General features: G+C 50.6%; 5 protein-coding genes across 5 annotated transcripts; 3 read left to right on the forward strand and 2 right to left on the reverse strand.

The window, feature by feature from the left end:
• Positions 1–137: 137 nt before the first annotated feature.
• On the reverse strand, positions 138–3,533 carry SCP_1300790 (Probable DNA repair helicase; the record flags this gene model as incomplete). Its single annotated transcript, XM_027763376.1, has 15 exons — positions 138–673; positions 731–824; positions 877–996; positions 1,048–1,236; positions 1,292–1,407; positions 1,464–1,671; positions 1,727–1,820; positions 1,889–1,999; positions 2,048–2,205; positions 2,262–2,323; positions 2,386–2,752; positions 2,802–2,822; positions 2,886–2,973; positions 3,026–3,449; positions 3,512–3,533. The coding sequence occupies 15 exons, from the start codon at positions 3,531–3,533 to the stop codon at positions 138–140; spliced, it is 2,610 nt and encodes an 869-aa protein (XP_027619177.1).
• Positions 3,534–3,795: 262 nt separating this feature from the next.
• Positions 3,796–5,660, forward strand: SCP_1300800 (Branchpoint-bridging protein; the record flags this gene model as incomplete). The annotated part of the gene is made up of 5 exons (XM_027763377.1): positions 3,796–3,838; positions 3,893–4,060; positions 4,237–4,429; positions 4,482–4,929; positions 4,986–5,660. The coding sequence occupies 5 exons, from the start codon at positions 3,796–3,798 to the stop codon at positions 5,658–5,660; spliced, it is 1,527 nt and encodes a 508-aa protein (XP_027619178.1).
• A 336-nt stretch (positions 5,661–5,996) lies between these two features.
• Positions 5,997–7,828, reverse strand: SCP_1300810 (25S rRNA (cytosine-C(5))-methyltransferase rcm1; the record flags this gene model as incomplete). The annotated part of the gene is made up of 9 exons (XM_027763378.1): positions 5,997–6,190; positions 6,245–6,427; positions 6,489–6,569; positions 6,622–6,686; positions 6,734–6,879; positions 6,939–7,176; positions 7,229–7,337; positions 7,391–7,645; positions 7,693–7,828. The coding sequence occupies 9 exons, from the start codon at positions 7,826–7,828 to the stop codon at positions 5,997–5,999; spliced, it is 1,407 nt and encodes a 468-aa protein (XP_027619179.1).
• A 373-nt stretch (positions 7,829–8,201) lies between these two features.
• SCP_1300820 (DnaJ protein homolog xdj1) lies at positions 8,202–10,917 on the forward strand (the record flags this gene model as incomplete). The annotated part of the gene is made up of 19 exons (XM_027763379.1): positions 8,202–8,221; positions 8,287–8,310; positions 8,358–8,371; positions 8,426–8,482; positions 8,537–8,565; positions 8,616–8,633; positions 8,694–8,699; positions 8,756–8,805; positions 8,864–9,157; positions 9,212–9,290; positions 9,341–9,423; positions 9,471–9,588; positions 9,638–9,967; positions 10,017–10,112; positions 10,173–10,245; positions 10,299–10,471; positions 10,525–10,633; positions 10,696–10,793; positions 10,849–10,917. The coding sequence occupies 19 exons, from the start codon at positions 8,202–8,204 to the stop codon at positions 10,915–10,917; spliced, it is 1,740 nt and encodes a 579-aa protein (XP_027619180.1).
• A 353-nt stretch (positions 10,918–11,270) lies between these two features.
• Positions 11,271–12,512, forward strand: SCP_1300830 (Delta(7)-sterol 5(6)-desaturase; the record flags this gene model as incomplete). The annotated part of the gene is made up of 5 exons (XM_027763380.1): positions 11,271–11,818; positions 11,869–11,969; positions 12,023–12,168; positions 12,230–12,334; positions 12,396–12,512. The coding sequence occupies 5 exons, from the start codon at positions 11,271–11,273 to the stop codon at positions 12,510–12,512; spliced, it is 1,017 nt and encodes a 338-aa protein (XP_027619181.1).
• Between the last annotated feature and the right edge of the window lie 689 nt (positions 12,513–13,201).

Here is a 13,201-nt window from a genome sequence, read left to right on the forward strand (position 1 = left end):
GCCCGGCCTAGCCCTCCACCGGTACGTGCTCCTCCGTTCTGCATGGTCATTACTCCCGTCATCGATGGATAAAAACAACAGGTAAAGTATAACACGCTCTACATAGAAATACAGCTACGGATGTTATGGAGATGGTATCATGATTGGGCCGCTCTTGCGGCCGCCCGCGCTTCTTTCCTCGCGGTCGCAAGGTCCTTGTCCCGCTTCGCGAACAATTTGTGTCGAGGCGCAACCTCCCTGGCGAGTTTCTTGTTCGCCGACTTGTTCTGCTCGACGTATGACATGTGCTGTGCACCGCTCAGAGCGGTGAGAGAGCCCGAGGTCCGCTGCACCGCGGGGAATTTGGTGGGTAAGCCAAAGTCCTTCGACGTGACGGTGCCCGCAAGGTCGCCCTCGCCTGCACGAATATCCGATCCCAGGTCAGCCTCACTCTCGTTGGCAAGCAGCACCGATGACAAGAGTTCGATCTGCTCGTCCCGCGACTTGTAGACGAGGTCCGGGAGGTTTTCCAGGCCGTCAAGGTGTGTGATCACCTTAAAGGCGTAACCCTGATCGATCAGAAATTGCTGCCGCTTCGTACTGTAAAACATCTCTTGCGTGTCCTTCGACACTAGCGAGTAGAAGAAAGCGTTGAAGCCCTCATCATTACGTCGTTTGGCACGGAGGATACGCCCTGCAGCAGCAAGGTGAGTGTGTACCACCGCTAGGAAAAATATTGCGGATTGCATACCCAGCCTCTGTGCCTCCTGCCTACGAGAGCCGAAATGGGAGGATATTTGGATCAAGCAGGTAGCTTCTGGCAGATCAATTGACGTGTCTCCAACCTGCACGAAGCCGTAAATGGCATGCGAAATATTACGGGAAAAAGAGGATCACCTTCGACAGGAAGATGGTGTTCACGTCAGGGCTGTGTTGGAACCACTGGAGAATACGCATGCGCTCCACCTGACCAGTGCCGCCGTGGATGTACAGCTTCCCAAGCTTCTTTGCATACGCCTTGAATGAATTAGTGAGAGACCGGACGAGTTGGATCCGAAATAACCGTACCTCCAGTGCGAACACATTGTCGGAGAATACAATGATCTTATCCCCACGGTCTTCGTGGTACTTGATCAGAAACTGGCATGCCTGGAATTTGCGCGGGTTCATGCAGTACAGCAGCATCCGCTTGCGCGACTGCTCGCGCAGGTATTCACGATAGAACTCTGGGGTCATTGGGCACCATACCTCGGCGCACTAGTCGGAGACGCCATCAGGCGAGGCACCGTCTGGGGAACAAGGATCAACATACCTGCACGTTGGCGATATGCCCCTTCGCCGCGAGATCCATCCAGTTCGCCTCGTACAGCTTCGGGCCTATCATGTAATTAAGGTCCGCAATCTTGTCATCCTCACGGACTAGTGTGGCTAGAGGGCAATTTTATCGCATCGCAATCGCCGCCAGCATACTAGAAGTCACTTACCTGTCAGCCCTAGCTTCGAATGCGCCTTAACGGTGGTAACGACTCGACGGAACATAGCGGCAGGAACAACGTGGACTTCGTCAAGAAGGATGAAGCCCCACTCCCTCGAAGTCAGGAATTCCATCATCTTCTTGGACTCGTGTGACCTGTTGTGAGTATTCGCCACCATAGAATAGGTCGATACGACGATGCCACTGTCTCCAGCGAACTGAATCCGAATTTCAGACGTCGACGATGATTGAACGGGCCGCTTTATGCCTTACCTTCTCCTTCTGATCCGCCGTGAACACTGCAATCTGGCGGTCTGTTACATTTGACCATTGCATAAATTGTTGTTTCCATTGCATGACCGACACTCTGTCAGATGATGAAATGTCGAGAATATATCGGTTGGCACAACGACATCTTTGATCCGGAGTACTCACGAAGAGGTGCAAAGAACGAGACATGACTTCTTAATTGTACACGCGGCGGTGATACCCACGAGCGTCTTGCCTGCGCCGCAAGGGAGTACAATAATACCGGAACGTGCACGTCTGGAAGAACTTCAGTAGTAAACCCCCCTTAGCTTCGGTGAGGCTCACCCGTTACCAAACATCTTGCTCAAGCTAGTCTCTTGGTAGGGTCGGATGACGGTCGAGGGCTTAAGGTCAATATCAAGGTTGGCATTTACGGTGTCATTCCGGAAGTCGTACTCCTCGAGCATGGGATATTCGAGCTCATTGCACCGCTTCTTGACGTCCTAAAAGAGGGATGTGATAGAAAAATCAGGCACAGCGGCAATTCAAACCAACTCACATCAATCTTGGCGTCGTCGATCTCAAAGGCATGGACATTGTCATCGTCCTCATCCACCTCATCTAAATCGATATACCACACATTAGCGACATACCAATAACCGGGCACCAAACTGGCCACTTACCACCGTCGACACCCACAACCGAAGTGAAAAGCTCTGCATCTGCCGTGTTAGATGGGCCAGCGGTGGGTCCACCCTTGCCATTAGCAGCTTCTTCTTTCCTTTTCTCTGCCTCTTTAGTTCCTGGAATGACAAGGTTACCCCTAACAGGAGCTTTTGAGGTGGTAAAGGTTGCGGCTTTAATGCTGTTGTCCGTCGGCTGAGTGTGGACGCGAGCCTCTCGTATGATCTTATCCTTGAGGAGCACCTGCAGAGTCTCGGGATGACTCGATTCCACGTAATACTTATTGTGTTTCAACACAAGCTTGACTTTTCCGTACGACAACGTACGCTCGCGAATGAACGACACTATACTCTCGGGCACAGGAACCTTTTGCGCCATGAGATTTCGCAAGAAATGTGCCACACCAATCACTGACCTTCGATAGACGGTTTAGAACCTTTCCATGAACTCATTAATCAGTGATTCACACTAAATGAACAAAGGCGCAAGGCGCACGAACTTCTATTATATCTTCCGTCTGCAGACCGACAGATACAGCGGCATAGAGGGAGTACGACGTGAGCTTGTACTCGTGTATGAACGCGGGTCTGGTGATATTCATCCAGCGGTATATCTACGTAGCCAAGTCGACATACATACCTGCTAACAGGCTCGCTGATCGCGACAAGGAAGTCCTGTGCTTGTTCAGCTATTGGGGAGAAGGCTTCAAGGATGATATGCCCATCTTCCGGACTGATCCAGAGTGGGCGCGAGGCATGGTCAGGCTTCAGGTGGAGCCACGAGAAATCTTGGTCCATAAAGAGGTGAGACACTAGATTATCCTGCTGCCGACGATGTGCGCTGAGTGTAGAGCCATCCTGCACGTCTATAGTCTCCTTTGCTCTCCGTGCCTGCGCAAGCTTACGCGTCAACGCGCTGAAGTTTATGGTAGCGCCGCGAGGAACTAGGGATGTGTCTGCGTAAGACTGCTGGTCTGTGGAGTCGTCATCGTCGACGTTGATGTATTCCTCGTTATCTGCAGTCTTCTTCGATCGTTTAGAGGAATACGAGGATTCTGCAGAACCTGAATATGAAAGTTGGAAATGTTCCAAGGTCTTGAGTCAGCATCATCAACCCTGGACGTACCTTCTGCTGCCCGTTTAGCCATAGAACACTACCCGAGATCAAAATAGATACGACAGTGAACACGCTTGAGCCAGAAAGGACTGAAAGTCACCACAAAGCTGATGGAGACGGAGGTTTGTGGAAGTAGACTTGACTGAGTCGCAATTCGTGCCGCCACAAAGAGCCTACGCTTCAAGCGGAGCAGCATGCGGAGTTTGAATCTGACAAAATTCAAGATTTGTCATCAACTCTGCTTTTCGCACGACATCCTTCTTGCCTCCGACCTCTTTCTTGTTTTCGTAAAAATGTGGAGACCCGCGACCCGCGAAGTGAGTGGTACGAACGAAAGTGAGTACTCCTTGGGAGATTTTTGTCATACGATTGCTGATCCATGTATAACAGCGCCTCTGGGTAATCGTCGTCGCTTCGGTCCTGCCCCAGTGGAGGAGACCGCACCACCGCAGCTTGCACAGCCATCTCCTTCAGCTTATCCTCGCCCCACTCCGCAAAATGACAGAGATTCCAGTAGACATGACCGCGGAGAGTCTCCTGTTAATACTAACGCATCAGGTAAGTACAGAGTTGCAACGCAGGACTGACCCTAGGGTCTGCTTCACCCATCCTCTTGCTGCAGATTGTTCAGAGTGACACATCTCGCTTGCATATATCCACAACTTGCACTCATTTACTGACGCTGACCATATACTAACGTCTATTCTTTGTAACTCTTGTGACATTCCATCTAGCTGATCCAAATGCACCCCGCAAACGCCGCAGTCGTTGGGGCGATGCGAAGACCGATATCCCCGGGTTGCCTACCGCTATCTCTGCCAACGGTGTATCTCAAGCTCACCTCGACAACTATGCGATCCACCTTCGCTTGGAGGAGATCAATCGCAAGTTGAGGTTGAATGATTACGTTCCTCCAGAGCGTGAACGGTGAGCACACTTGTACGCTGCTTCGAGTCATTCTCATTCGTTGTCATCGCAGTTCTCCATCTCCCCCTCCCACATATGATGCACACGGTCGCCGTACGAACACCCGGGAAGTACGTTACCGCAAGAAGCTAGAGGATGAACGTATCAAGCTCGTCGATCGTGCTATGAAAAATGATCCTAACTTCCGTCCTCCTGTTGAATATCACCAGCAAAAGCGCTCGCAGCGTCCATCTGAGAAGGTTTACATTCCTGTCAAAGAGTTCCCCGAGATTAACTTCTTCGGTTTGCTCGTTGGTCCTCGTGGCAACAGTCTGAAGAAGATGGAGAGAGATAGCGGCGCAAAGATTAGTATCAGAGGGAAAGGAAGTGTAAAGGAAGGCAAGGCCAGACCTGAACAGTACGCAGAAGACGCCGAGGAAGATCTTCACTGCCTTGTCACTGCTGACACCGACGACAAGGTTACTCTTTGCGTGAAGCTGATCAACAAGGTTATCGAAACGGTCCGTTACTTCGTTGTCCTGGTAACATGTCGGTCCTGATGCTAACTTCGATCTAGGCTGCGTCCACTCCGGAGGGTCAGAATGACCACAAGCGCAATCAGCTCCGCGAACTGGCTGCTTTGAACGGAACCCTACGCGATGACGAGAATCAGATCTGCCAGAACTGCGGTGGTGTCGGTCATCGCAAGTATGACTGTCCGGAGCAACGCAACTTCACTGCCAACATCATCTGCCGCGTATGTGGAAGCGCTGGACATATGGCCCGTGATTGCACTGTCAACAGGGACCCCAATGCTGTCCATGCTCCACCGCCTCCGATGTTGAAGGGCGGTTTCGACTCGGAGTACGCGAGCCTCATGGCAGAGCTTGGAGAGGGAGGCAAGGGGCTAGGGGGAGATAGCGGGAAGACACCCTGGGCAGGATCTGCAGGACATGACATCACTGCGGGCGGTTCGAACATTCCCCCTTGGCGCCGTCCTGAAGTATGGCAAAGCAGCAGCGTACCCGCTAACCCGCAGAACAACGGTTACCGTCCGCCGCAAGCCCCCTATGGCGGCTATGGAGGCGCAGCGGGAGGTTATGGACCCAATTCCCAGCAGTGGGGAGCTCAGCCCGGCTATAGTCAGGGTAACGCTTACTATCAACAGCCGCAGGATTACTCCTCCGCCAACTACGCTCAGTACTATCAAAACCAGTATTCTCAGCAGCAGAGCGGTACCCCATCTCATTAATCCGAATTCACACCGTAGCGCTCAATGAACTCACGTCCGTGCAAGCCCTCCAGTTTTTCTCACCCAGCAGCTCATCACAGCGCCGATGCCGTCTTCTCTTCCGTTCACACTCACGTTGCCGCAGCAAAGATTAACAGACTTACTTCTGATCAGGACTCGAGACTGAACGGCTTTGTTTCCAGCAGCAGCTGACTGTCAACATTCTCTTCGGTATGACTGGCAGCCTCGTTTCTTCCTTACGTTCTCATACACGATGTAGCTCACGCCCTGACCGTATCATAATCGATTATTTATGATTGCGAACTGCCCTCATGTCTAATACGTGTGGGAGATAGGCTACGAAGTGGTCTTCTTTCTTTTCTTCCGCTTCCTCGTCTCTATGCGTTCACCATAATCTGTCGATTTTCTCTTTGTACCTGCTGTGTGGAGTTGTCCACCGTGTTCGTGACTTCCCCTCACGAACACGCTCACAAAAAAACCATTCGTGGCATCCTCACCCGGGGAACATCGTATCAGCGAACTAGCGAGTGCTATGCGGAAGATCAGTCCCGTTCTTGTACAGGCGGCAAATGCGTGAGGGGTACCTGGATGATCCATTTCTTCTGGCAGCCCTCGCCTCTTCCAGAGCGGTAGGACTGCACCAGGTGATGCCAGTTGGAACTGCCCCTTTACCGCCTCTTCCGACGTCAAAGCCCGACTAACAACGTGTTCGTTTTCTACGGCATGCACGCTGCAAGTGGAATAAACAATTCTGGTAACGGACGGGACTGAAGTGCAACTCAAAGATCAATGAATGCCGACGAGGACGTGAGACGAATGGATTCTAACATTTCATGGCGTGTTTAATCATCGATAGTTGGAAAGCAGCAAGTTTGTTTAGACGCTCTATGTCTCCACTTCGCTCGGATCCTGGTAAATGTAAGTCATTGAACAGTAAAGAACTCGGCTACCTTGAACCCACCTGCCTCTAGAAGATGGTCAAGTCGGTTCACAATACCGGAACCACTACACGATGGGTCAAGGAGACTGGGACGATATCAGTATCATCGGAAGATAAAAGGGTAGAGTTTTACATGTGCGTGACTGTATCGAACTTCCGGTCTTCCGGGGTTATCGACAAGAAGTCCGCATTGATGGCTTCAACATTGGTGCAATGCGCCTTCGACAACATCGCCGTCAGGGTGGAGAACCGTTTCCGATCACGTTCAAACGCAAAGAGCTACGGGGCAGTCCACAGATATTACTACGATTTTGCAGGGAGAACGCAATAGTTCTTACCTTCCCTCTGTTCCCCATGAGCGCACAAAGATGGGAGGTTTTATTACCCGGGGCAGCGGTAGCATCGATCACTACACTATCATCGCTGATAGGTGGTGCCAATACATAGGCTGGGAAACACGACGCTTTGTCCTGGAGAATGATCTTGCCTTCGCGATACAATGGATCATTGACAAACTGCATTTGCGCAGGGAACGCAAGAAGGTCGGGTATATGCTCGTCCTGAGAGAACCCTTTGCTGAAGACGGCGGTAACAATACGAGTTCGGATGAAGTTTGAGGACAGCTTACTCTGAATCGAAAGGTCCACTTAAAACGAATCCACGGGAAATGAAAGTCTTGATTGCTTCCTTCGTCGTCCAGCGTGCGGTGTTAACACGGACGTAACGAGGAATCAACACTGGTGCGTTAACATGAGGTTAGGTGAATTAGTGACACCGAACTTGGCCGTACATGCCCTCGAATCATCTGTTTGTGCCAACTCGGTTGTTGACTTGACACCCCTTTTAATCTTGATTCTTTGGAATTCGCTGCGTAGCCTTGTCTTGTGCCGCAAGACTGCCTGTTTCACTGGTCCATCACCAGCTTGGATTCCGCCCGACAGCAGGAGGTCATGAACGAGCACTAACGCGAAATTCTTTGAGGTAATTTTGTGCTCCTCCTTGAGAAGCCTCGCCGCATCTATGGCGTCCGATAGAACCGCTTTGTCTGCCGCAGACGATCAATGCAGTTCGCAGTCTTTAACTGAGCCTTACATTTCAGGGTCTCTATGATCAGAGCAGTAGTTCGTTTCCTGTCCTTTTCAGGTAACGTTGCAATAACGCCTTTGATAGACCCTTGTTTCGCATCGAGCTTGTCCAGCACCGTCGCAGCGTCGAAGTAGAAATTCATAATATAGTGCTACTACACCCATGATGATGATCAGCCTGCACAGACAGAACTGAGAGTGAAATGGAGATGTACAGATGTTCTCGTAACAACTCATTCAGGTCAACCCCAACGGCCCAAATCAGCCAACGGTGGATGGCAGGTTACTCGTATGCTATTTCCGCGACCTATACATTAGGGCGGTAAATTAGTCCCAGTTCTGACACGAGGAAGTACAGAGGAGTTCAGATCGAAGATGGTCGTCACACATGGAAAAATTTCCAATCGGACAATGTAGATAAGTTTTGGTGAAAACATCATGACGAAAGTAGCAAAAAGTATGTGGACACAACTGGCCACTCACACGATTTGGTGCGCCTTGCGCTGACACGCCTCAATGACACGAATAGAAAGGAGGTAGGTAGCAGTTCGCCTGAATCAGTGAAACTGAAATTGAACTGAAACTTGAGATTTTCATGTAGCGCTCAGGCACGTGCTCCAAACGCGTGAGCAACAGACTGACAGCGAATTCTCTCTTGTCTCGCACACCGAGACGTAAAAAAGTGAGTGCGATTGTTGCTTGCAACATGATCTATGTATGCTGATTGCATTTCGTGGTAGTGCCAGTAGAAACGGAACTATACGACCTTCTAGGGGTGCATCCAGAAGCTACCGAAGGTAACATAGCTTTTCTCGACGCGTGGCTAAAGTGCTAATGCGTTCGTGCTGAAGATGAGATCAAGAAGGCCTATCGAAAGAAGGTGAAGCAATCCGTTGTGCCACGTTCCACATATCTTTGACATCTGCTCAGGCGAGAGAACACCATCCGGTACGTCGTAATCTCATGATACCTTTGGCATCTGTTGATGTATTCCTCGCCGACGCAAAGGACAAAGTACGTGTAATGTCCCCCAGGACCAGTTCTTTTCCGCTAATCACTCATTCTTATAGAACCCAGATGATCCAATGGCGGGCGAGAAGTTCCAGGAAATGGCCGCTGCGTTTGTGCTCCACCTCGGTCTCTTAGACACCACCCTAACATGCAGCATTCTTCCACAGCTACGAGATTCTAAGCTCAATAGAGACACGAGAAACCTACGATAGATTCGGCATGGATGGAGTGTCAGGGAGGGGTGCTCATGGAGCCGGAGGAATGGACGCTGCAGACCTCTTCGCCGAACTGTTTGGCCACGGGATGCAATTCGGTTTCGACTTTGGCCCAGGTTCGCGCCCCAGACGGACGAAGGGCGAAGACACCGTCATCACTCACGAAGTTACCTTGGAGGATCTCTACAATGGGAAGTCAGTCAGGATGAGCCTAGAGAAAGAGGTAGTGTGCGGCGTGTGCAAGGGGTGAGTGCAGCATTCACACAGCTGCGTAAAGACTTCATGAAGTTGAGATTACAGATCAGGCGCGCGGGGTTCAGCGAAACCGAAGACTTGCGTGAAGTGTGAAGGTAGAGGATGGAATATGGTACAATCACAGGTAAAGTATCGCATTGCTCCTACACATTTATTGTCTTATTGTTTATTCAGATGGGTCCATCACGCATGGGTTTATCTAGAGCGGTGTGTACGGGATGTGATGGACGTGGAGAGAAGCTACGAGAGAAGGATCGGTATGCAACAATATCTCGTTTGAAGACCGCTTCCTGATTGTATCCAGCTGTAAGAAGTGCAAGGGGACCAAGACGATCAAAGAGAAAACGCGGCAGGAAATTTTCATCGAGCGGGGGATGGCTGATCGACAAAGAGTCGTCCTCGCCGGTGCTGGCGACGAAGAGGTATTAGAATCATGCTTCTTTGATTTCGCCATCTGACTCAGTTGTGAAGCCAGGGGTCCCTCCCGGTGATGTCATTTTTATGCTGAAAGCTCACCGCCATGACTCTTTTGAACGTACCGGCAACGACCTGCTTACGACAGTACACGTAACATTGTCCGAAGCACTACTTGGATTTTCGCGTATCCTCATCACACATCTTGATGGTCGTGGAGTTCACGTCTCCAGCCCACCTGGGAAGATCATCAAACCCGGTGATAGCATAGTGCTGCGGGGTGAAGGCATGCCTGTATACAAAAATCCAGATCAGAAGGGAAATCTGTATGTCGTTCTTGAAGTCGACATGCCCGATGAGACATGGATCAAAGCCGTCGATAAGGCAGTACGTAGTCAGCCCTTGCCTCCGGAGTGCTAACTTACAGCCATCGCAGGCGTTGGGGGCGCTGCTGCCGCCCAAGAAGTCCGAGATGGATCCCAAGCCTTCGGTCGTTGACGAGGTGCCGTTTGAAGAGGGTGACATTGTGGACGTGCGTGCAACGTCTTCTTCCACCAGTTCCCACTTCTTTGACCAGACTTTCGGTCAACAGTTTGGCGAGGGGGATGAGGATGGTTGGGAAGATGATGACGACGACGATGACCACCTCGGGCAGGATCCTGAATGTGCACACCAATGATGTCGGTAGTTCCTTTCGTTAATTGTATTCTGGTTATAGTGCTTTCTAGTCTACATTTGTATCTGTTAATGCATTCACCGCTCTATCTTGCCTTCCACCTGTGTGCAAATGTAGTGTCGGTCAAAATCTCTGTGCTCCGCCGTGACAATCACTGTCAGACCAAAGTGACTGCGCACTCTGCCGAAGAACATGTCAAGGACGACAGGCCAAAGGCAAGGCATATAAGTGCCGCCCTTGCGGTGACTGCGCTGAACGTCGTCCTCAGTTCCTGTACACCCTGGTAACGCACTTCAGATGCTTCACAATAGTCGCGGGGCGACGCACCCATAGCTCCCATTCTGTGCGTTGCGACAACCACCAATGGCTCTTAATAGGTATGTCTACACAAGCAGAATAAGAGACTACATAAAGATGGCCCCCGATACGCTATCAACAGGTTTGCGGAGTATCAGGGCGGCTTTCGGGGACGACAAGATAATCATCATGTCATGGGAGTGCTACGAGACCGTAGAGAATGGCTCGACGTGCGATAATGTGAGTGCGAGATATTGTTCTTGTGCAGGAATGGCACGACTGAGCGAGTGTTCAGTGTGATACAGATAGTTCTGGATGGCGTCTGGCCAATGAAGCGAGACATTCGCAAGAGTATCCTCCTTGAGCCGTATTACCAGGTGTAGGAGTACCTGTGAGTGAGAATCTCTTTCATTTTCACAGAAGAAATAGGCCAATACGCGTTACTTCATTTGCACATGAAGTTGCACGGAAAACATATGTAAGATATAAATCCGACGAGACTTCGCCATTGCGAACTCGCCGGATTTGGATATGAAATGTGCGTAATCAAAACACGCCCCACGTGATTTAAAATATCGTAAGTGGTCTGACTTTCGGTCTGCATATAAGCCTCGCCGGAACACTCACATCCAGTGTCGCCGTCGCTGTCATCGCCGTTGTAGGCGTGATATACCCTGTTCCCCTCTAGATTCCCGCAGCTGCCCCAGAGCAAACGCCATGGATCTGGTGCTCCAAGTCGCTGACGACCTTGTCCTAGACAAAGTTTGGGCTACTCTTCTACCTGTGACCGCATTTACAGCATCCTACGGCGAGGCTGCACTAGTCAACGCGTCCTCACACATTCCTATTGTCTCTACAGATTCCACAACATGGTCGCATCTGATATCATACATTCCTCATCCACCGCTGCCTGTTGAACTCGTGTCTTCGTCGCTCTGCTCATCATCCCTTTCGTCCGCATGGCCTCGCGAATACATGCCGCGGCAACTTATCTCCTTGTTCGTGCTCACTCTCATCGGCGTCCACTTCCTGTATTTCAGCGCCGCGTGGTTGTCGTATCTCTTCGTGTTTAACCGCGAGATGATGAAGCATCCAAAATTCCTGAAGGACCAAATCAAGCTCGAGATTCAAATGAGCCTCAAGGCGTTCCCAGCTATGACCCTTTTTACAATGCCATGGTTCGAGGGGGAAGTATTGGGATACTCGAAGCTCTACGATAACGTAGAGGACTACGGATGGCCTTACTTTTTCGCATCGATATTCTTGTGAGTTACGTTCATACGTCTTTATCGCGTTCACTGATCTGTTCACCCAGTTTCCTCGTGTTCACGGACTTCTGCATTTACTGGGTCCACCGCTGGGAACACCATCCTATCTGCTACAAGTGGCTGCACAAGCCTCATCACAAGTGGATCAGTAAGTCTTCCCTTCGTCATCCGTGATCCGGAGGTACTGAACTGCCATATCAGTCCCCACCCCGTTTGCGTCTCACGCCTTCCATCCTCTCGACGGTTATTTCCAGTCGATCCCCTACCACCTTTTTGTCTTTCTATTCCCTCTGCAGCGGTTGTTATACCTCGGTCTCTTCGTTTTCGTGAACTGCTGGTCGATCTCGGTGAGTTTTTCTCAGGGTTTATTTGGTTTTCTGAAATTCTGAGTTTCGCGCAATATTCCAGATCCATGATTCGGACATGATCACCGGTCATCCCCTGGAAAAAGTCATTAACGGCCCAGCCCACCATACATTGCATCATATGTACTTCACCGTTAACTACGGTCAGGTAAGTTACTGAGAGCCTTTCAACGGGATCTTGTGATTACTCACTGCCAAAATTTTCGTAGTACTTCACCCTTGCTGACCGGTTAGGCCGTTCCTACCGCCAGCCCGAGTCGCAGTTGGATCCTCTGCTCGAAGTCAAGGCTAGCGAGGAGAAGAAGCAAAAGGCGAAGAATGAGTGATGTAATATTTGAGATTATTATTGTGGATTATCTGTGAGGATTGTTAGAGCTGTTTAGTTCCCCTACGATCATTGACATAATGAAGGCGTGCTGTATCTAGCGTGACGTGCGAGTGTGAAGACAGAAGGGCGAAGTCGCGTGGCAGTCAATGCCTCGGCTATCGGCATCTTGAGATCCATGCCGCGGCACCTGAGACGCTCTCACACTGTTGAGAGAGTTGCCACAGTCATACAATGCTGAGTAGGCTGAGAGTTCAGATAAGACCAGCCCTATGTAAAACGTGGTTCGCTACTTTCTCCTGGGTCAAGTCAGTATGCATGTTTACTCTACTGCTACCCGCCACGATCACTAATGTCTCCAGCAAGATCACTTGGGGGAAACCCCTTATTAGGCATTATTGTTCTGGCCAATTTCGTCGCGACGGCGCACACGGACCCACATGGATCCATCAGCAGCACTAGCCCGCTTCTTGCTATGCGAAAGGCACACGCGACGTCCGAGCGCCTGTGTCTTTCGACTTCCTCGCCGCCTCGTTGCATCTGTCCTTTGTTCAGAATTGGGTTCGGATGTATGTGAAACAACTTCACGCAACTTATTAAGGCGACTGGTCCCTTTGCATCTGCAGACCCTAGAGGTCCCGTCACCACAACTATTCCTGTCGTCTATTGTGACTCTGCCATCAGTCTCAC

Source organism: Sparassis crispa, assembly GCF_003851025.1.
Source record: "Sparassis crispa DNA, contig_000012F, whole genome shotgun sequence".
Taxonomy (NCBI): domain Eukaryota; kingdom Fungi; phylum Basidiomycota; class Agaricomycetes; order Polyporales; family Sparassidaceae; genus Sparassis; species Sparassis crispa.